This window comes from Mustelus asterias, unplaced genomic scaffold, assembly GCF_964213995.1.
Source record: "Mustelus asterias unplaced genomic scaffold, sMusAst1.hap1.1 HAP1_SCAFFOLD_94, whole genome shotgun sequence".
NCBI classification, from domain to species: domain Eukaryota; kingdom Metazoa; phylum Chordata; class Chondrichthyes; order Carcharhiniformes; family Triakidae; genus Mustelus; species Mustelus asterias.
This window is the reverse complement of record NW_027590142.1, coordinates 487,457-510,169: the sequence shown is the minus strand read 5'-3', so window position 1 is coordinate 510,169 and position 22,713 is coordinate 487,457. Positions and strand designations below refer to the sequence as shown.

Genomic DNA, 22,713 nt, shown 5'->3' with positions numbered 1-22,713 from the left:
GTGCCCTAGTTCTTGGTGCTCTCTTGAGTGGAACCAGTTTCTGACTATTTACTCTGTCCATACTCATTGCTCAACCCTAATTGCCCTTGAACTGAATGGTTTGCTGGACCATTTAAAGACCCACATTGCTATGGATCTGGAGTCACACGTGGAACATACCGGGTAAGGGTGGCAGATTTCCTTTCCTAAAGGACTTGAGTTTTGTATGACGATCGGCAATGGTTTCATTAAAAGTTTATTTCTGGATTTTTTTTGTTATTGAATTCAAATTCCACCGTCTGCCATGGTGGCATTCGAACCCAGATCCCCAGAACATGACTTTGCGTTTCTGGATTACTTGTTCAATATTACTTCGCCACTGGCTGCCCCGAAACTCATAAGAAATCTTACACCAGAAGCTTTGACCTGGATATCTAACTCAGAGATTAGTATTTAACACGGTTTTTGCTTCTTCTCTCAGACAGGAGAAGAAGAAAAGAAACCACAGGCTTCTTCTGTTTGAGTGTTCTGTTTGGGTGTGACAAATTGACCTGTAATGTTTCACTTTACACACATCTGGAGTTCTTGTGAACCACCCATTGTAGAATTATATTGCAGAAGAAATCTGTTATTTTCTGGATCAATCAACTCTCTTGGAATCTTGTTTATTAAAACTCCACCACACGTACTGCATGTGAGAGCCTTTGAAATGTTCTGATCTTTGCAATTGTCATAGTTGATTTTGATGGTTTCCCTGGCATGCAAAAGCTCTACACCACCCGCTCCCCCATGGACACAAATCTCCCAATTGCTAAAGAAATCGACAGAGTTTGGGAAGATTGCAGTGCCAAACTCGTCAGACTCTTTTGAGAAATATAATTTTTGTTGGGGAAGATTGCACCCTTTATGTTTTCAAGAAAGTGACGCTAATGTGCCTTTAAGAAATGTATTTTTTAAAAACATGTTCTCCGCAGTTTGTAAGCAGCTTTATTTTATTGTGGCATTGGCTGCTTGCTTAGATGTCCTTTTATTATTGCTTAAATTTGCTGTCTCAGTGTAAATGATCTCATGGATTTGGTATCTCGGTGTAAGTGGTCCTTGGATTTGACGTCTCAGTGTAAGTGGTCCCTGGGTTTGGTGTTCCGGTATAGGTGGTCCCTGTATTTGGTGTCTGGGTGTAAGTTGTCCCTGGATTTGGTGTCTTGGTGTCAGTGGTCCCTGGATTTGGTGTCTCAATGTTAGTGGTCTCTGGATTTGGTGTCTGGGTGTAAGTGGTCCCTGGATTTGGTGTCTGGGTTTTAGTGATTGGATTTACTACTATTTACTGTGTATTCATGTCTCAGTGGAAACATTCTGTCCATATCTACCTGTCCATCCCATTTGAAGACCTGTATCCAAAGAATCATAGAATCCCCTACAGTGTAGAAGGAGGCCATTCAGCCCATCGAGTCTGCACTGACTCTGCAAAAGAGTATCTTACACAGGCCCACCGCCAGCAACTGCACACATTTACCCTGCTAATCCTCTAACCTGCACATCTTTTGACTGTGGGAGGAAAGCAGAGCACCTGGAGAAAACCCCTAAAGTCACAGGTGGAATGTGCAAACTCCTCACAGACAGTGAGGCAGCAGTGCTAACCACTGTACCATCCTGTAGAGATGAACCTTTATTTTGAGATTGCCATGTGTAAATCCTCCTCTTCTAACCCCCTGTAAAAGGAGTTCCCGAAATCCATCCAGGATAGAAATTCACAACATTCTCTCCTCCTGCTCCAGCTTTGTCACCAGGATAAATCCACTCGTGTCCACTCGGTAGCTTCTCATTTGGGGTCTGCGATTTACACAACGTGTTTCCGGAGAATCTCGTCCACCCACAGATCCATTGCGCCCGCCATCCCCCCTTTACCCATCGTGGATCCGAGAGAAAAGTGTCTGTTCATAATCATGGCTGACACTGCGGATGTTCCAAAGACAGGGCAGAACCAGGCCTGCCCACTGCTCTCCTGAGCTGTGGATAGGGGTCTCAACCAGGGGAATGATGGGTAAAAACACCACCATTGACAGTCCCAATTAAATGGTGAGAAAACCCAGAAAAAGATGCAGGTTCATAGAAATCATAGAAACCATAGAAACCCTACAGTACAGAAAGAGGCCATTCGGCCCATCAAGTCTGCACCGACCACAATCCCACCCAGGCCCTACCCCCATATCCCTACATATTTTACCCGCTAATCACTCTAATCTACACATCTCAGGACACTAAGGAGCAATTTTAGCATGGCCAATCAACCTAACCCGCACATCTTTGGACTGTGGGAGGAAACCGGAGCACCCGGAGGAAACCCACGCAGACACGAGGAGAATGTGCAAACTCCACACAGGCAGTGACCCAAGCTGGGAATCGAACCCAGGTCCCTGGAGCTGTGAAGCAGCAGTGCTAACCACTGTGCTACCGTGTCAGGGCTCAGTCAATGAGGAACTTTAGAGGCAGGTTTTTTCTGGTGGGCTGTTGGAAATAGTGGAGGTAGTTCATTGCGAGTTCACAATCTTGAAGTTATATGAGCTGCTTACACTTATTATTGGACGTGAGGATGCAGGAAAGAGGGAATGGGCAGAGCACCTCAAAACCTCCTAACATGTTGTAGATATCAAAAAGATTGACACTCAGCTTAACATACAGCTGATTTATTTAACTTTTAACCAGAAGATTAAAAACATAACTGGCCTGGAGTTTATCATCAGTAGTAGAAACAGACCCCAAAAAATATGATTCAGTACTGGCTGTGATTAAAAGTAAAATACAATCAGTGTATTTCTGATTTATTTCTGAAATCACTGGGTCTCAGTGGATGAGACGAATGAGTGACTCCTTTCCCACATTCAGAGGAAGTGAACATTCTCTCCTCAGTGTCAATGCACTGGTGTACAGTGAGATGAGATTACCTGAACTCAGACCAAAAATGACAACACTTGAATCATCTCTAGTCAGTGTGGATTTGTTGATGGGACAGCAGTTCCCCAGAACTTTTGTTGCACTTCCCGCAGTTCAGTCTCGTCAGTGTGGATCTGCTGGTGCGTCAGCAGGTGGGATGAATTAGTGAATCCCTTCCCACACTCCGTGCAAGTGAACGGCCTCTCCCCAGTGTGAACGTGTTGGTGCCTCAGCAAGTTGGATGAATTAATGAATCCCTTCCCACACACAGGGCAGGTGAATGGTCTCTTCCCAGTGTGAATCCACTGGTGTGTCAGCAGAGTGGACATCTGAGCAAATCCCTTCCCACACTCTTTGCAGGTGATCGGCCTCTCCCCAGTGTGAATCCACTGGTGTACAGTGAGGTCGGATGATTGTGTGAACCTACTCCCACAGTGAGAGCGGTCTCGTGTCAGTGTGAAACATGTTGATGGCGTATCGGTTCCCCAGAACTTTTGTAGCCTTTCCCACAGTCTGTGTATTTAAAAGGTCTCTCTGCAGTGTGAACTGGTTGGTGTCTCAACAGTTCATCTCACCTGCTGAAACACCAGCGTGCTCACACTGGGGAAAGGCCTTTCACCTGCTCCGTGTGTGGGAAGGGATTCACTAACTCATCTGATCTCCTGATACACCAGCGAGTTCACTCCGGGGAGAGGCCGTTCACCTGCTCCATATGTGGGAACAGATTCACTCAGTCACAAAACCTAATGAGACACCAGCGAGTTCACAAGTCTGGAGGCAGATTCCCCAGTTATTGAACAGGTAATCACATCCTGCACTGACCCATGTTCATTCTGATAGCTATGGTGTGTTTCTGCTGCTGTTAATAACTGCTGTAACCAGCTTGAGTTAATAATTCAGGTATTTGTTCAAGTTCAGATAGACTAATGGATCAACCAGGGTGTAATTGAATAACAGAGCAGACTTGAAGGGCTGAACAACCTATTCCATTTCCTGAGTAGTCTCTCCACAGGACTGTCCTACTCTTTAACTCTGCTCCATCGCTGGTTCCTGGTGAAGTGTCTTCTACCCAGTTCACCCATCACTTTCCATTCATCAGCTGGTGTTTGAGCCCAAGTTTATTGGGAACAGGAGGAAATCATTTATCCCCCTCGAGCCTGTTCTCTTATTGACTGGGGTCACGGCTGATCTGTGACCAAACTCCATTTACCCAGATATTGTTTTAATCCTGACTTCCCCAATCTGTTAGAATGTGATTTAAAACTAACTTTCATTTATATCAGACCTTTAATGTAGGAGAGTGTCCCAAGGTGAATCTCAGAAACATCAACTGACAGAATCAGACAGAACGTAACACTGAGGAACACTATAGGAAGGATGTGATTGTACTAGAAAGAGTGCAGAGGAGTCACCAGCATGTTGCCTGGGCTGGAGTGTTGGGAAGGCGATTTATTATCTAAATGGGGAGAGACTTTGGGGTGCTCCAGTGCAGAAGGATCTGGGTGTCCTCATTCACCAGTCACAGGAAACCAGCATGCAGGTATAGCAGATTATAAAGAAAGTGAATGGAATGTTGGCATTTATAGCTAAAGGATTAGAATATAAATGTAAGGAACTATACAAGGCATTGGTGAGGCCGCACCTGGAGTATTGTGCATAGTTTTGGTCCCTTTATTTGAGGAAAGATGTCGTGGCATTGGAGGCAGTTCAGAGGAGGTTCACTAGATTGATTCCAGAGATGTTGGGTTTGTCGTATGAAGAGATATAGGCCTATACTCTCTGGAATTTAGAAGAATGAGGGGAGATCAAATTGAGGTACACAAGATGATAAAAGGTATGGATAAAGTAGACGTGGAGTGGATACTTCCTCTTGTGGGGCATTCTAGGATGAGAGCTCATAGTCTTAGGATAAGGGGCAGCAAATTTAAAACAGAGTTGAGGAGAAACTACTTCTCCCAAAGGGTTGTGAATCTGGAATTCGCTCCCCTGAAGTGCGGTGGATGCTGGGACAGTGAGTAAATTTAAGGAGGAGTTAGACAGATTTTTAACTGGTTATGGGGAGAAGGCAGGAAAATGGGAATGAGGAGCATATCAGCCATGGTCGAATGGCGGAGCAGACTCGATGGGCCAAATGGCCTAATTCTGCTCCAATATCTTATGAACTTAACACAGACTTAAATGTATTCAATGACCAAGCCTCCTACTTACTGGAGAAGGGATTTCCAAAGACTAATGGTCTTCATAGAGAATATGTTTCTCCTCATGGTGTAAACTGAGAGACCTCTTATTTTTTAACTGTTCCATAATTCGGTATTACCCCATGAGGGGAAACATCCACTCAGAATCTACCCGGTCAAGCTCCCCCAGGATCTAATATGCTTCACCAAGATCACCTCTCATTCTTCTGAATTCCAATGGGTAAAGACCCAACCTGTTCCACCTTTCCTCAGAAGCCAAACCCCCTCATCACAGGAGTCAGCCTGGTGAACATTTTCTCATCTGCTTCCAATGAAAATGTGTCCCAGCTTAAGTAATCCTGAGCCGGAAAGCAGGCAGACACAATGTTGTGAATTTCTATCCTGGACTGAGAGTGATGGGTTTTGGAAACTTATTTTACATGGGTTAGAAGGAGAGGATTTACCCACAGCAAACTGCAATCAAGTAAATGTTTAACAGAAACAAAGTGCTGGAAAATCTCAGCATGTCTGACAGCATCTTTGGAGAGAGAACAGAGCCAACGTTTCGAGTCTGATTGACTGTTTGGAGAACGGTCATCCAGACTTGAAACAGTGACAGAGGTGAAAGACCTGATGGACCGAATGGCCGACTCCTAATTCCTGAGGTGAAACATGTCACCATGGTTGTGAACAATCATGTTCAGCCTCGGACAATTATCAGGGAGAGAGATGGAGTCGGTGGCTGGGGAGTGAAGTTTGTAGCAAAGACTGAAACCAGTGGCTTCAGTCTTCCCAAAATATAAAATATCTGTTCATCCAGCACTGGATGGCAGGCAAGTCAGGACAGTGTGTTTAACGTTTTGTAAAAAAGTTTATTTATTCATGTCACGAGTAGGTTTATATTAACACTGCGATTAAGTTACTGTGAAAATCCCCAAGTGTGTGAGACTTGAAGGTGAATTTCGAGGTGTTGATTCACACTTCTGATCCTGGTCCTTCCAGGTGGTGGAAGTTGAGGGTTTGGGAGATTCTGTCAAAGCTCCAGCTGAGTTATAGATGTGTAAAATCCCTCTCCTCCTGCCATCACCAGCACCTCCCCCATTCCCCCACAACCTCACCTCCTGCCATCACCAGCACCTCCCCCACCCCCCCACAACCTCTCCTCCTGCCATCACCAGCACCTCCGCCATCCCCCCACAACCTCACCTCTTGCATTACTCCCTGTTCTCTCCCACTGTCTTGTACTCTCCTTAAGTAGAGGCCTGAGTCTGTACAGACCCAGACTGGGTGGTAGGTTCCTTTCCCTGATGGACATTAGTGAATCAGTTGGGTTTTTATGATAATCCAGCACTGTTCATTAGTATCAGACAAATTACCAGATTCATTCAGCTCAATTTCACAAGCTGCCTTTGTGTTTTTGTGGGTTCTCTCTCACTCCTGTTTTTTTGTTTTAAATCAATTTCACAGGGTTTTAGAAGAGGAGGATTTACAGTCAGGAAACTGAAACCAAACATCACACCAGGAGCTGACAGAGGTGTATCATTTATCGTAACCTGAATATCATTGAATATTAAACATGGAAGGAAAAAGCACTGTTCACAGTGAGGAGAAACCATACACGTGTTGTGTGTGTGGACAAGGCTTCAGTCGATCATCTGGCCTGTCGAGACACAAGCACAGTCACACTGGGGAGAAGCTGTGGAAATGTGGGGATTGTGGGAAAGCGTTTAGTTATCCATCTGACCTGGAAACTCATCGACGCAGTCACACTGGGGAGAGACCATTCACCTGCCCTCAGTGTGGGAAGGGATTCACTCAGTCAGCCAACCTGATGACACATCAGCGAATTCACACTGGAGAGAGACCATTTACCTGCTCCGATTGTGGGAATGGATTCATTCAGTTATCTGATCTGCTGAAACACCAGCGAATCCACACTGGGGAGAAACCATTTACCTGCCCTGTGTGTGGGAAGGGATTCACTCAGTCATCTCACCTACTGAAACATCAGCGAGTTCACACTGATGAGAGACCCTTTAAATGCCTGAACTGTGAGAAGTGCTTTAAAAGTTCTACGGAACTAACATCCCATCAACGGGTTCATTCTGACGAGAGACCACTTAAATGCCTGGATTGTGGGAAGTGCTTTAAAAGTTCTGGGGAACTAGAAGAAATCATAGAAACCCTACAGTGCAGAAGGAGGCCATTCGGCCCATCGAGTCTGCACCGACCACAATCCCACCCAGGCCCTAGCCCCACATATTTACCCGCTAATCCCTCTAACCTACACATCTCAGGACTCTAAGGGGCAATTTTTTTTTTAACCTGGCCAATCAACCTAACCCGCACATCTTTGGACTGTGGGAGGAAACCGGAGCACCCGGAGGAAACCCACGCAGACACGAGGAGAATGTGCAAACTCCACACAGACAGTGACCCGAGCCAGGAATTGAACCCAGGACCCTGGAGCTGTGAAGCAGCAGTGCTAACCACTGTGCTACCGTGCCGCCCACGGTAGCTGGTGACCCATCAACGTATTCACACTGACGAGAGACCGTTCAGATGCTCTCGTTGTGGGACTGGGTTCAGGAAATCATCTCAGCTCACTGTACACCAGAGTATTCACACTGGGGAGAGGCCGCTCAGCTGCTCGGAGTGTGGGAAGGGATTCAGTGATTCATCCAGTCTGCTGAAACACTGGCGTGTTCACACCGGGGAGAAACCGTTCTCCTGCTCTGTGTGTGGGAGGGGATTCACTCAGTCATCCCATCTGCTGAGACACCAGCGAGTTCACAAGTAATGACAATGATTGGGTTTTGCTGTTAATCACCTGCAGGTCTGAATATCATTCACTGGAGTCTAGTCCTGCTGATATTAATAAACACCAGGCCGGTTATAGGTGTAAATATTCTGGATAAGAGTCAAATAAATCAGCTTTGTGTTAAACACAGTGTCTTGCGTCTTTTAAATACTGCTAACAGAAGTCAATTCCTTTTGAAGGGTTCTCTCCCTCTCCCCATCTCCTCCATCCTCACCCCCACTGTGAGGAGCTCCATCGCAGTTTATTTTTTCCAGGGCTGTAGCTGTAAGACAGGCTCTGCAGCAGCTGTCCCCCTGAGGGAGCGTATTGGAAATGCCAACAGCACCCTCGCTTTCCTCAGTGCCCGTCCCCTTCCCTCCCTCCCCGTCCCCTTCCCTCCCTCCCCGGCAGCACTGAGCCTTTCCCAGTGCACGTTTCACACTGACTGTCCGTTAATCAGCCAGCCAGCATGAGATCACTTTCCGGGGCCGATTTCCAGGGCTGATTGCACCCACTTCCAGGCACTCCCGTGTGAGTGTGGCCAACGGATGAAAAATTCAGGCCTTGGTGTCAGATTTAACAACAGGATGAGTTTCTGACCACATATCCACACCATCACTGATACCAAATATTTCAATCTCCAAAATGTCCACAGTCTCCACACCACTCCATCTGTTACCTTTAGTCTTGATGATTCCAATATATTTCTGAGCAGCCTCTCACATTCACCCCACTCCCCACATAGAAATGTGAGATCATCCAAATCTCTGCCGCCCGTCTGCTTTCTCACACCAAATCCTATTCATCCAATCCAATTCATCCTATTCATCCAAATCCTATTCATCCATAAAGCCTACATCGGCTTTAAGTCAAGTCATGTTTCAATTTTAAAATTCACATCCTTATTTTCAAATTCCTCCATGACCTTATCCCTCCCTATCTCAGTAATCTCCAATTTCACAATTCCCTGAAATCATAGAATCCTTTCAGTGCAGAAGGAGGCCATTTGGCCCATCAGGTCTGCACTGATAACAATCCCACACAGGCCTTATCCTTGTAACCTCATATATTCCCCCTGACACACAGGGCAATCCCATCCAGACCTGTCCCATAACCCCAAGTATTTACCCTGCTCATCCCCCTAACCTACAACTAGGAGACACAGCCTCAAAATAAGGGAAGCAAATTTAGGACTAAGTTGAGGAGGAACTTCTTCACAGAAAGGGTTGTGAATCTGTGGAATTCCCTGCCTAGTGAAGCAGTTGAGGCTGCCTCATTGAATGTTTTTAAGGCAAGGATAGATAGACTTTTGAACAGTAAAGTGCAGGTTTCCTCCGAGTGCTCCAGTTTCCTCCCACAGTTGAAAAGACGTGCTGGTTGGGTACATTGGCCATGCGAAATTCTCCCTCAGTTTACTCAAACAGGCGCCAGATTGTGGCGACTGGGGTATTTTCAGAGTAACTTCATTGCAATGTTAATGTAAGCCTATGTGTGACACTAATAAACAAACTATAAACAAAGTTAACTTTTAAAAACTTCTACCAAATTGGTTTCTCGAATCCCCCTTTTTATACTTTCAAAATGTAGAAAGCCATCCTCAGCTAATTGTTGGGAATTAGCCAATTGGTCTATAACTTGTCAATAATGACATTGGTTTGGTTTTTAGCTAATTGCACATATTGTCTTAATTTTAAGACAATTCTTTCTCTCAAACGATATCTCTTAGCTTGGGGTAGCCTGAGTGTCAACCAATAATTGGTTCACATCAGTCATTCAATGTTGAGACATCTTGAACAGGAGCCGATTCATTCCCTCTAGTCAAGATTAACAAGTCCTTTCATCTTTTTTTATTCTGTCAGCATGAGAAGGGAACATCTGATAATTCCCACAGCATTTTAACCATTCTTAATGTGTTTATAATTCTAAAAGTTATAAACTTGTGTTCAAATTTACATTTCCAGCCTTTATAACATATATATTAATGAATCATTTATTATTTAACTGTCTCACAATTAATGCTGTCTATTTAACTAATCTGGCTGCTTTCCAATTGTGGGAACTTCAGGCCACAAAAAAGGTAGTTAGAGTCGTAGAGGTTTACAGCATGGAAACAGGCCCTTCGGCCCAACTTGTCCATGCCGCCCAGTTTTTACCACTAAACTAGTCCTAATTGCCCTGTAATATTACTCATGATCTGTGCTTCCAAGCATTTTGAATGCGCATCTACAACAAGCAAACACGTGATTCATGAAAGGCCCCCCAAGGGCCACATGTAGTCTGGACCACGGCCTATCAGGCCACTCCCGAGGATGAAGTAGTAATGTACCCAGTGTGTTGGGGGGTGAATGAACTCAGAAGAATCATTCAACACTTAAAACCTGATTCAACAAACAGTTTATTGAGTTACGCCAGCGGGGAGAAGCCACAGGGGCTGACCATGTGCAACTCCACCCAACAAAGAATATCATCAATTCTTATCCAGTTACTCAGCCCATCCCGGCTGGACACAATCCAATCAGAATGGTGATAGATTACATACATTACAGAAAGGTCCAATGAAATTAGTATTTGGACATCATGGGGCTTTGTGATCATCTCGTGAACAGATAGGTGCCCCCATCATGATGTTTTCCAGAACCCCTTATCTACCATCCTTGGGGTTTTCTTTGTACGTAGACTGAGTTTGAAAAGGGGTGGATTAAAAGTTTTCAAATGGATGTCAGCACTCTTCCTTTGTTCCAACCTAACGACCACATGGTCTGGGAATCATTTCTATTGAATAATCTCTCCTTTTAAACTCTTTTCTTCAGTATCCAATTCCAGAATTTTCCTTTTCATTGTGTTAATTGTGTCTTTGGACCTGACAGGAAGTTTAATCCAAGATCAATCCAACACAGGATTGGTCAGAATCATTTCACATGTCCCAAATTTTAAATAACCATTACAAATTAAAACTCTCATTCTCATGAGTGAATTGTATCCGGATTAAAATTCCCGCATGTTTAGTGAAATATCCTGGAATCCTGTCTCTGTCCAGTAAATATGGCTCCAAGTTCATAACTTTTGAAAAAAAAGCTTTATTAATTACACTTCCTTTTTAAAAATCTGTTTGATTTAAATCACAGACAGAAAACCTCAAAGCTTAAAGCGTTCAACCCACAAATATCGTCCATACACAAACAGAGAAACTTAGCATGTGCTTTACAACAACAATAACCAAAATTAATTACTTAAGCGTTCTTGTGATCCTGTTTTAAACTCCCAAAAATGCCTTTAATTAAAGACTCAAGGTAAGGTTAATTCCCCAGAAAGATAAACCTTAACAAATGTAGCCCAAAACAATAATAAAACACATCTACAAACATCCACATAAAACAAACAAAACACACAGATTCTCACAGCTCGTAAATTTCAAACAATGAATCCTCAGCATTCTCTCTCGCAGCTGTCGCTTCTTAAAGCGACAGAGCACTACAAGCTCACAACTCCTTGATTAAAATAAGATACAAGATCCTTCATTGTAACTTAACCCTTTTTCAGCCAACTTCCAAGGCCTGATTTTATCGGCAACATCTTTGTTGATTTAAAATCCCAAACACGTTACCAGCTGCAAACTCTTTGTTCTTTATCTGGGGTTGAGGTGACAACACGATAAAATTCTCAGTTATTCCAAATTCCTCCAGGCTATGCTTAAAATTTCCACATTTAACTGGCTCCAATAAATCCACAATTATAAACTAAAATAGACACGAGTTTCTGGGTGATTTAAAAACAAGTTAAAAACAAGATGCCATAGGAAAGATAGAACAGGAGGAAAGAAAGGAGGGGGAGTTGCACTTTTGATTCAGGAAAACATCACGGCAGTACTGAGAGGGGATATATCCGAGGGTTCGCCTACTGAGTCAAAAGGGGTGAACTGAGAAATAAGAAGGGGGAAATCACTTTGATAGGGTTGTACTATAGGCCCCCAAATAGTCGGTGGAAAATTGAGGAGCAAATATGTAAGATTACAGATAGTTCCAAGAAAAATAGGGTGGTAATAGTCGGGGATTTTAACTTTCCAACATTGACTGGGACAGCCATAGTATTAGAGGCTTGGATGGGGAGAAATTTGTTGAGTGTATTCAGGAGGAATTTCTCATTCAGTATGTGGATGGCCCGACTAGAGAGGGGCAAAACTTCACCTCCTCTTGGGAAATAAGGAAGGGCAGGTGATAGAAGTGTGAGTGAGGGATCACTTTGGGACCAGTGACCATAATTCCATTAGTTTTAAGATACCTATGGAAAATGATTGGTCAGGTCCAAAAGTTAAAATTCTAAATTAGGGCAAGGCCAATGTTGATGGTATCAGGCAGGAACTTTCGACAGTTAACTGGGGGAGTCTGTGGGAAGGCAAACGGACGTCTGGTAAGTGGGAGGCTTTCAAAAGTGTTTTAACCAGGGTTCAGTGTAAGCACATTGCTCTTAGAGTGATGGGCAAGGCTGGTAGAAGTCGGGAACCCTGGATGACTCGAGATATTGAGGCCCTCGTCAAGAAGAAGGAGGCACATGACATGCATAGGCAGCTGGGATCAAGTGGATCCCTTGAAGAGTATAGAGGGTGTAGGAGTAGAATTAAGAGAGAAATCAGGAGGGCAAAAAGGGGACACGAGATTGTTTTGGCAGATAAGGCAAAGGAGAATCCAAAGAGGTTCTATAAATACATAAAGTGCCAAAGAGTAACTAGGTAGAGAGTAGGGCCTCTTAAGGATCAACAAGGTCATCTATGTGCGGATCCACAAGAGATGGGTGAGATCATAAATGAATATTTTTCATCATTATTTATTGTTGAGAAAAGCATGGATGTTAGGGAACTTGGGGAAATAAAGTGATGTCTTGAGGAGTGTACTTATAACAGAGAAGGAGGTGCTGGAAGTCAAAGCGCATCAAGGTAGATAAATCCCCGGGACCTGATGAAGTGTATCCCAGAACACTGTGGGAGGCTAGGGAGGAAATTGCGGGTCTCCTAGCAGAGATATTTGAATCATCGATAGTCACGGGTGAGGTGCCTAAAGATTGGAGGGTGGCAAATGTGGAGCCTTTGTTTAAAAAGGGCTGCAGGGAAAAGCCTGGGAACTAAAGGGCGGTGTGATTCACATCTGTAAGTTGTCAGAAGGTATTTGAGAGACAGGATCTACAGGCATTTGGAGACACAAGGACTGATTAGGGACGGTCAGCATGGCTTTGTGAGTGGAAAATCATGTCTCACAAATTTGATTGAGTTTTTTGAAGGGGTAACCAAGAAGGTAGATCAGGGCAGTACAGGTGATGCTGACTACGTGGACTTTAGCAAGGCCTTTGACAAGGTACCGCACGGTAGATTGTTGCTCAAGGTTAAATCTAATGGAATCCAGGGTGAGTTAGCCAAATGGATACAAAATTGGTTTGATGACAGAAGACAGAGGGTGGTTGTAGAAGGTTGTTTTTCAAACTGGAGCCTGTGATCAGCGGTGTGCCTCAAGGATCGGTGCTGGGTTCACTGTTATTTGTCATTTATATTAATGATTTGGATGAGAATGTAGGGGGCATGGTTAGTAAGTTTTCAGATGACACCAAGGTTGGTGGTATCATGGACAGTGAAGAAGGCTATCCAGGATTGTAGTGCGATCTTGATCAATTGGGCCAGTGGACTGACGAGTGGCAGATGGAGTTTAATTCAGATAAATGCGAGGTAATACATTTTGGGCGATCGAACCAGGGCAGGACTTACTCAGTTAATGGTAGGGTGTTGGGGAGAGTTACAGAACAGAGATCTAGCGGTACAGGTTCATAGCTCCTTGAAAATGGAGTTGCAGGTGGACAGAGTGGTGAAGAAGGCATTCTGCATGTTGGTCAGAACATTGAATGCAGGAGTTGGGACGTCTTGTTGAAGTTGTACAAGACATTGGTAAGGCCACACTTGGAATACTGCGTACAGTTCTGGTCACCCTATTATAGAAAGGATATTATTAAACTAGAAAGAGTGCAGAAAAGATTTATTAGGATGCGACCGGGACTTGATGGTTTGAATTATAAAGAGAGGTTGGATAGACTGGGACTTTTTTCCCTGGAATGTAGGAGGCTGAGGGGTGATCTTATAGAGGTCTATAAAATAATGAGGGGCATAGATCAGCTAGATAGTCGACATCTTTTCCCAAAGGTAGGGGAGTCTAAAACTAGAGGGCATAGGTTTAAGGTGAGAGGGGAGAGATACAGAAGGGTCCAGAGGGGCATTTGTTTCACACAGAGGGTGGTGAGTGTCTGGAACAAGCTGCCAGAGGTAGTAGTAGAGGCAGGGACAATTTTGTCTTTTAAAAAGCGTTTAGACAGTTACATGGGTAAGATGGGTGTCGAGGGATATGGGCCAAACGTGGGCAATTGGGACTAGCACAGGGGTTAAAAAAGGGGCGGCATGGACAAGTTGGGCTGAAGGGCCCGTTTCCATGCTGCAAACCTCGATGACTAAATCAACTGTCTGCTGAAAGGGTTAACTTTTCTACAGAATCTAAAAGGGTGGGGAGTGAGAGAAGAAATTTGGCACACACTTGTGTCATTTTACATAATTTTTAAAAACTTCTCTAACAACAAAACAAAGTTGATTTTAAACTTCATCTATTAATTCTTTTGTTATCTTCCTGAACCTAATTGTTTTTATTTGATCAGTTTTTGTTAGGGATGGGTAACTTCTGTTCTTTATAAACTGGTTCACTGGTTTTGTTTATTCTACATGGGCTCGGAGAATCAGAACCCAGTCTTTATCATCCTTATCTTTTTTCTCCTTTTGCCACCACTCCCTCTGTTTTGCGGGAGGGTCGTGGGGATTCCAATCAGACCGAATCAAATTATCAGATAAGTAAAATACTGCGGATACTGGAATCTGAAACAACAACAGAAAATGCTGGAAAGTCTCAGCGGGTCTGACAGCATCTGTGAAGAGAGAATAGAGCCAATGTTTTGATACTGGATGACCCTTCGTAACAGCTCTTATGAAGTATCATCCAGACTCAAAACGTTGGCTCTGTTCTCTAATCATTTTATCGATACGTTTCTTGTTCTTAGTTTTAGGTTTAAAGTGAGAGGGGAGAGATACAAAAGGGTCCAGAGGGGCAGTCTTTCACTCAGATGGTGGTGAATGTCTGGAACGAGGTGCCAGAGGCAGTAGTAGAGGCGGGTACAATTCTGTCTTTTCAAAAGCACTTAGACAGTTACATGGTAAGACGGGTATAGAGGGATATGGGCCAAATATGGGCAATTGGGACGAGCTTACTGGTAAAAACTGAGCGGCATGGACAAGTTGGGCCGAAGGGCCTGTTTCCATGTTGTAAACCTCTATAACTTCCTAACACCCTGTCATTCTGTGATCAGTGTGAAATCTGAAACTAGGTATTCGCAACAAGACTCAAAGAGCATCAGCCCACTGGAGGCAAAGTCATGAGACCGGCCAGTCCAGCAGAAAGAAACCCTCCGACCCTCCCCATTGACCAACTGTGAGAATGAACAAAATGCAGTCCTGGATGTAATTGAGAGCAGAAACAACAACAGCAGAATCCAACCCCTGGAATCACTCGTGAACTTGTTGGTGTCTCAGCAGCTGGGATGAAACTCTGAATCCCTTCCCACACTGAGAGCAGGTGAACGGCCTCTCCCCAGTGTGAACTCGCTGGTGTATCCGCAGGTGGGTTGACTGAGTGAATCCCTTCCCACACTGAGAGCAGGTGAACGGCCTCTTCCCAGTGTGAACTCGCTGGTGTGTCCGCAGGTTGGTTGACTGAGTGAATCCCTTCCCACACTGAGAGCAGGTGAACGGCCTCTCCCCAGTGTGAACTCGCTGGTGTCTCCGCAGGTGAGATGACCGAGTGAATCCCTTCCCACACTGAGAGCAGGTGAATGGTTTTTCCCCAGTGTGAACTCGCTTGTGTCTCAGCAGGTTGGATGAATCACAGAATCCCTTCCCACACTGAGAGCAGCTGAATGGCCTCTCCCCAGTGTGAACGCGCTCGTGTGCCCACAGGTCGGATGACCGAGTGAATCCCTTCCCACACTGAGAACACGTGAACAGTCTCTCCTCAGTGTGGACTCGCTGGTGTAACTGCAGGCTGGATAACCGAGTGAATCCCTCCCCACACTGAGAGCACATGAATGGTCTCTCGCCAGTGTGGTTGCGCTGATGAACTTCCAGCTCAGACGGGTATCTGTACCTCTTCCCACAGTCCTCACATTTCCATGGTTTCTCCATGGTGCAGGTGTCCTTGCCTCTCTCTTGGGTGGACAATCAGTTGAAGCCTCGTCCACACACAGAACACGAGTACAGTCTCACCCTGCTGTGAATGGTGTGATATTTATTCAGGCTGTGTAACTGGTTGAAGCTCTTTAGTCAGTGCACTGGAACACTCTCACTCGATCGAGTGTGGCAGTGTGTTGGTGCTTTTCCAGTCACACTGATGTTTGAAATCTTTTCAAATCAACAGACCGGACAATCATTTCTCCTTCCAGATTCAAAATCCGATGATATTCAGCTCCCAAGGAATATGACTCTGTCAGATCTGACGTGACATTTGAGATTTCGGCCTGTGATTCCTCTTTCAATATCCTGTAAAACGAGTTTACAAAAGTCATCAGTGTCAGTACAGGATAGAAATTCAGAACAGACAATTCTAGTTTCTATGGAACATTCTTTCCTCTCTCATTCCTCAAAAGCTGTAAATCTCCATCCCACACACTCTCCCTCCATTCTCACTCTGCTGTATCTAATATTCACCCTCCCAATTCTCCTGAAGGTGCTGATTGAGGCTGATTGACAGATCCATGCTCACTGCTTCCTGTCCTGGACACAGAGACCATAACAAATAGGAGCTGCAGTCGGCCATTTGGCCCATCGAGTCTTTTAAACTATTCAATGAGATAATTTGTTCATCTCCCTCAGCATCATTCTCCCCACACTAAACCCATATCCCTTGATATCTTCAATATCTAGAAACCAATCAATCTCTCTCTTGAAAATAGTTGATGACTGAGGCTTTCACTGTCCTCAGGGGTTGAGAATTCCAAAGCTTTCCCACATCCTTGAGTGAAGAAATCCCCCCACATCTTAGCTTTTGCTCCATCTTCTTGTCTGTTCCCCATAACCCTTGACACCCTTGTCAGTCAAAGATCTGTCTAACTGGAATATATTCAATGATCCTCAGCCTCCACTGGTCCCTGTGGAAGAGAAATCCAAAAGACTAACAACCCTCTGAGGGAAGAGATGTCTGGAAATATATAACGTAGCTACAGTTCCATATTACAAGATATTCAGATCCCAAGGAATATGACTCTGTCCAGACGTGACGGTTGAGATTTTTGCCTGTGATTTGCAAAAGTCATCACAGTCAGTATAGGATAGAAATTCAGAACAGACAATTCTAGTTTCTATGGAACATTCTTTCCTATTTCATTCCCAAAAAGTTGTAAATCTGCATATGGATTCTATTTAAAAATGAAAGTGGATGGGCACTTGAAGGAAATAAACTTTCAGGAGAATGGGGTTATCCAGTGGGAATGGGACTGGAATGTTATACAGAGAGTCAGCATGGACTCGAGTTACCGAATGGATTCCTTCTGTGCTGTAATGACTTTATGACTGGAAATGTATAACATCGCTGCAGCCTTATATTACAATGCAAGAAATAATAATAAATGTATTTTATACAGCAACATAATTATCTAATCTGGGTACCATATAATAACACTGGACATATCTCTCTCCTATATTAATTTACTATCCCCTTAAATGTCAGCCATCTCCTGCCCTTTAATTGTGAACATTGGGAAAGAGACCATCCTTTTAGACAGAAAGAAGATTAACGTTTCAGGGTGGGCAGAATGAATTACAGAGAATAAAAATGTATCAGATTTTGTTGGTCAATATAAGCTCAGAAGTGGAAGGGAAATGATCTCCAGTGGAAGAGAAACAATTCCTGAACATTGTAAGACTAAGCTGGTAAATCAGCAGTGAATAGAGTTGTGAAGTGATAAAAACCTCATCAAGACATAGCTTGCGGAAATAATAGTTAAAATACACCCATTATAAGAGGCAGAGGAAGGTAGACAATGGCAGAGAGCTGATCAGGGAGGGCAGAGGTGAAACAGAGAAATGGATGGCCATTTAAAAATTCACTCAAAGCATGGTTAGCAAGTTTGCAGATGGTACTAAATTAGGAGGTATCGCTGATAGTGAAGACGGTTATCAAAAATTACAGGGGGATCTTGATCAGTTGATCAGTTAGGGAAGTGGGCTGATGATTGGCAAATGGATTTCAGTACAGATAATAGAGTACAGAGGCACAACCTCAGGCTAAAGGGACGATCCTTTAAAACAGAGATAAGGAGGAATTTCTTCAGCCAAAGAGTGGTGAATTTGTGGAACTCTTTGCCGCAGAAGGCTGTGGAGGCCAGGTCATTGACTGTCTTTAAGACAGAGATAGATAGGTTCTTGATTAATCAGGGGATCAGGGGTTATGGGAAAAAGGCAGGAGAATGGGGATGAGAAAAATATCAGCCGTGATTGAATGGCGGAGCAGACTCGATGGGCCAAGTGGCCTAATTCTGCTCCTATGTCTTATGTTCTTAAGTGTGAGTGTTGCATTTTGGAAAGTCAAACCAGGGTAGGACTTGTACAGTGAATGGTAAGGCCCTGGGGAGTGTTGAGGAACAGAGGAACCCAGGAGTACAAGTACATAGTTCATTGAAAGTGATGTCACAGGCAGACAGAGTGGTGAAGAAGGCATTTAGCACACTGGCCTTCATCAGTCAGGGCACTGAGTATAGGAGTTGGGACATTATGTTATAGTTGTATAAGTCGTTGGTGAGGTTGCACTTGGAGTATTGTGTACAGTTTTTGTAACCCTGTTATAGGAAAGACATTGATAAACTGGAAAGAGTGCAAAGAAGATTTATGAGGATGTTGCCGGGACTAATGGGCCTGAGTGATCGCGAGAGGTTGGACAGGCGAGGGCTTTATTCCTTCGAATGTCAGAGAATGTGGGGTGACCATATTGAGGTGTATTAAATAATGAGGGGCATTGATAGGATGAACCCACATTGTCTTTTTTCCAGGGTAGGGGAATTGAAAACTAGAGGGCATAGATTTAAGATGAGAGGGGAAAAATTAAAAGGGACCTGAGGGGCAACTTCTTCATGCAGAGGGTGGTGGGTACATGGAATGAGCTGCCAGAGAAAGTGGTTGAGGCAGGTTCAAACAGCAGGTTTAAACATTTAAAAAGCATTTGGATAAGTACATGAGTTGGAAAGGGTTAGAGGGATATGAGCCAAACACGGGCAATTGGGACTAGCTGGGAGGGCACCATGGTTGGCATGGATCAGTTGGGCCCAAGGGCCTGTTTCCGAGCTGTATTGCTCTATGACTCTATGTGTTGGCTGCGTCAGCAGCTATTGCCCATAACTCATTGTCCTTGAACTGAGTGGCTTGCATTGCTGGGGGATGTGGTAATTTCCTTCTTTAAAGGACATTGTTAAATTGGATGGATTTTTACAACAATTGTCATCAATGGACTTCTAATTCTAGATTTTAACTTAATTCAAATTTCAACATTTGCCATTGTGGGATTCGAACCCAGGTTTAACAGTGTATTGCCCTGGATCCCTGTATTACTAATCCAATAACACTATCACTGCACCATTGCCTGCCCATCCATGGTAAAGGAATCACAATAGCCCGAGATCCATGGAATCAGAGCATGCTGTAAATTTAAATTACAGCTCACTAACACTCACCTCAAGACAATTTCACTGTTTTCACATTTTAAAATCTGCAGCAGCTGAAAAGATCTCAGAGAGATTGGTGTCCGGGAAAAATGTTGCAATCTTCAAATCTTGTCCCTGTAAATGAGGAAAGTTATCGGTGTAATTCAAGGTTAGAAATTCAGGACAGACAAACATTTCTTTTGGTCTGAGTTTGCTGTGATAAATCTTCCCCTTCTAACTCCCTGTAAAAGGAGTTTCCAAAATCCATCAGCATCTGTCCAGAACAGAAATTCAAAACATTCTATCCTCCTACCTGGCACAGAATTACTTTAATGGGACAAAATTGCAGTGGAGGCAGTTCAGAGAAGATCCAGTTGGTTGATTCCTGAAATGAGGAGTTTTGTCTTTGAGGATGAGCAGCTTGGGCCTGTACTCATTGGAGTTTAAAAGACTGAGAAGTTCTGGGAATTTCAGGGCGGCATGGTGGTTAGCACCGCTGCCTCACAGTACCAGGGTCCCAGGTTCAATTCCAGCCTTGGGTCACTGTCTGTGTGGAGTTTGCAATTTTCTCTCCATGTCTGTGTGGGTTTCTTCCAGGTGCTCCCGTTTCCTCCCACAGTCCAAAGATGTGTGGGTTAGGTGGATTGCCATGTTAAATTGACCCTAGTGTCAAATGCATGGGGTTGTGGGGATGGGGCCTGGGTGGGATTGTGATCGGTACAGACTCGATGGGCCGAAGGGCCTCCTTCTGCACTGTAGGGATTCTATGATTCATATGATATAAGGTGCTTGACAAGGTCAATGCTGAGAGGATGTTTCCTCAGGTGTGGGAATCAAGTAAAAATAAAGGATCTCAAAATTAAGATTAAGATGAAGAGAGATCTTTTCTCTCAGCGGGTTGTTGATCTTTGGAACTCTGTCTTCACCAGTGAGGATTGGAGGCAGGTCATTGAATATATTCAAAGCTGAGGTTTTGATCCACAAGAAAGTCAAGGGTATGGACGGGGTGGGGGAGCAAAGTAGACATGATCTTATTGAATGATGCAGCAGGCTCGATGGGCCGAATGACGGGCTCCTGTTCCGAATTCTTATTCCGATGGTCTTGGATAGCTGCGCATGCGCCCTGCTACCTATTGTCCCTCTGAAGACAGAGGTTCTGAACCAGCCCCTGAAACCACGCCCATTATGACCCGTCACCGACAGCAGCGCATGCGCCCTCCTTCCCCGCTGAAACAAGATGGCGGCCGATAACCGGAGCCTGTTCCCGAGACAAAAGCCTGGGAGCTGTAAACCTGGGACCTGCAGGGTCTTATTCGGGCCGTGCGGCCTACAGCGGGTGTTTGTGAAGCCATAGCTCCCTCCCTACCCCGACTCCATCCCGCAGCCCCACCGACTCACCTGCTGATAAAAGCGTCTCCCGCACTCGCAGGGCTCCGGGCAAAGTGACACTGCGCACGCTCCAGTGTCTGGAGCGTGCGCAATAAGCTCCTGTGGAATGAATAGGACACTTTCACACCCGCAGGGGCACCTGGGAATTAACGGCGTCATTGTCAAGGACAATAATAGAAAATTGTGCAATTAAGATCAATTAATTTTTTTTATGCATTCCTCGGAATTTGTGCGCTGCCATTCTCTATTTTGCACAGTAGCACAGTGGTTAGCACTGCTGCTTCACAGCTCCAGGGTCCCGGGTTCGATTCCCGGCTCGGGTCACTGTCTGTGTGGAGTTTGCACATTCTCCTCGTGTCTGCGTGGGTTTCCTCCGGGTGCTCCGGTTTCCTCCCACAGTCCAAAGATGTGCGGGTTAGGTTGATTGGCCAGGTTAAAAAATTGCCCCTTAGAGTCCTGGGATGTGTAGGTTAGAGGGATTAGCGGGTAAAATATGTGGGGGTAGGGCCTGGGTGGGATTGTGGTCGGTGCAGACTCGATGGGCCGAATGGCCTCCTTCTGCACTGTAGGGTTTCTATGATTTCTATGATTTCTATGATTTCTATTTCTAAAATTGATTTAAACCAGTGCTCTCCTGTGGGAATACCCCGAGTTTTTCAAACTTTTCCCACTGGTTTCCCTCTCTCTCTGCTCCCCTGAAGGTGCTCACACTAGTTGGGTAAATCTCACAGAGATTGGTTTCTTTCACTTTCTTTCTCCTGATGCTGAATATTCTGTTTTATGGAATGATACATCACAGATGAAAACCATTTGGCTCATCCTGCCCAGTTGGGCTGTCTTTAAGATCTATCCAATTAATCCCACAGCCCTGCTGGCAGAGTGAGAACAATGTATATATACTGCAGCAATATAGGAGATGAATGGAAAATGTTTTCCAGTTGCATAGCTCTCAGACACACTCACCCCTAGAAACATAAATTGGCCTGTGTACTAAGCAGATATTAAGGTTCCACTTAAAATTAAAACAGAAGGTGTTGGAAAAATGCAGCAGTCACCGGGGCCGAGTTTATGGTCAAAATGATGGTGCTGAGCTGCCGTTAGAAAATAACCAGGAATCCAACAAGCCACTCAAAATATTGAATCAAACAAAATTGATCAAAGATTGAGCCAAAGTATTCTGTTTTCCAACATGGTGCTATGATTTTCTGTGATTGTTTTAATGTTCTCACAGTTACCTGGTGTAGTCCGGGTTTATTTTATACTCATTCCAACCCATCACTGTCCATGAAGCACATTACCCCCACTCTGATTCTCTATCCCATCACAGACAACTCAGTCACTGACTGGAAATTAGGGCTTTTAATGAGAGCTCTGACAACTGAGAATGCACTGCAGGCAGAATCAACCCGAGCTAACAAACCCGACAGTGAACATTATCTCCCAGACCTGAATATAAAGTAGTGTACATTCTCCCCCCAGACCTGAATATAAAACAGTAAACATTATCCCCCAGACCCGAATATAAAACAATGAACATTATCCCCCCAGACCCAAATATAAAACAGTGAACATTATCCCCCCCAGACCCAAATATAAAACAATGAACATTACCCCCGCCCCCCCAGATCCGAATATAAAACAGTGAACATTATCCCCCCATACTTGAATACAAAATTG

General features: G+C 44.4%; 2 protein-coding genes across 2 annotated transcripts in view; one reads left to right on the top strand and one right to left on the bottom strand.

The window, feature by feature from the left end:
- Nucleotides 1–22,713, top strand: part of LOC144484175 (uncharacterized) — a 33,518-nt gene that overhangs the window by 1,627 nt on the left and 9,178 nt on the right. Inside the window, exons 2-3 of the mRNA XM_078202716.1 lie at nucleotides 6,654–7,240; nucleotides 7,616–7,883. Of these exons, the coding sequence (XP_078058842.1) occupies nucleotides 6,654–7,240; nucleotides 7,616–7,883 (855 nt within the window). The remainder of the gene's footprint in view (nucleotides 1–6,653; nucleotides 7,241–7,615; nucleotides 7,884–22,713) is intronic.
- Nucleotides 15,467–16,141, bottom strand: LOC144484183 (uncharacterized). Its single transcript, XM_078202724.1, has one exon. The coding sequence runs from the start codon at nucleotides 16,139–16,141 to the stop codon at nucleotides 15,467–15,469; it is 675 nt and encodes a 224-aa protein (XP_078058850.1).

What these genes read in the sequence shown, in the direction of transcription:
- LOC144484183 (XM_078202724.1), bottom strand. Translation starts at nt 16,141, where the DNA reads ATGGAGAAACCATGGAAATGTGAGGACTGTGGGAAGAGGTACAGATAC.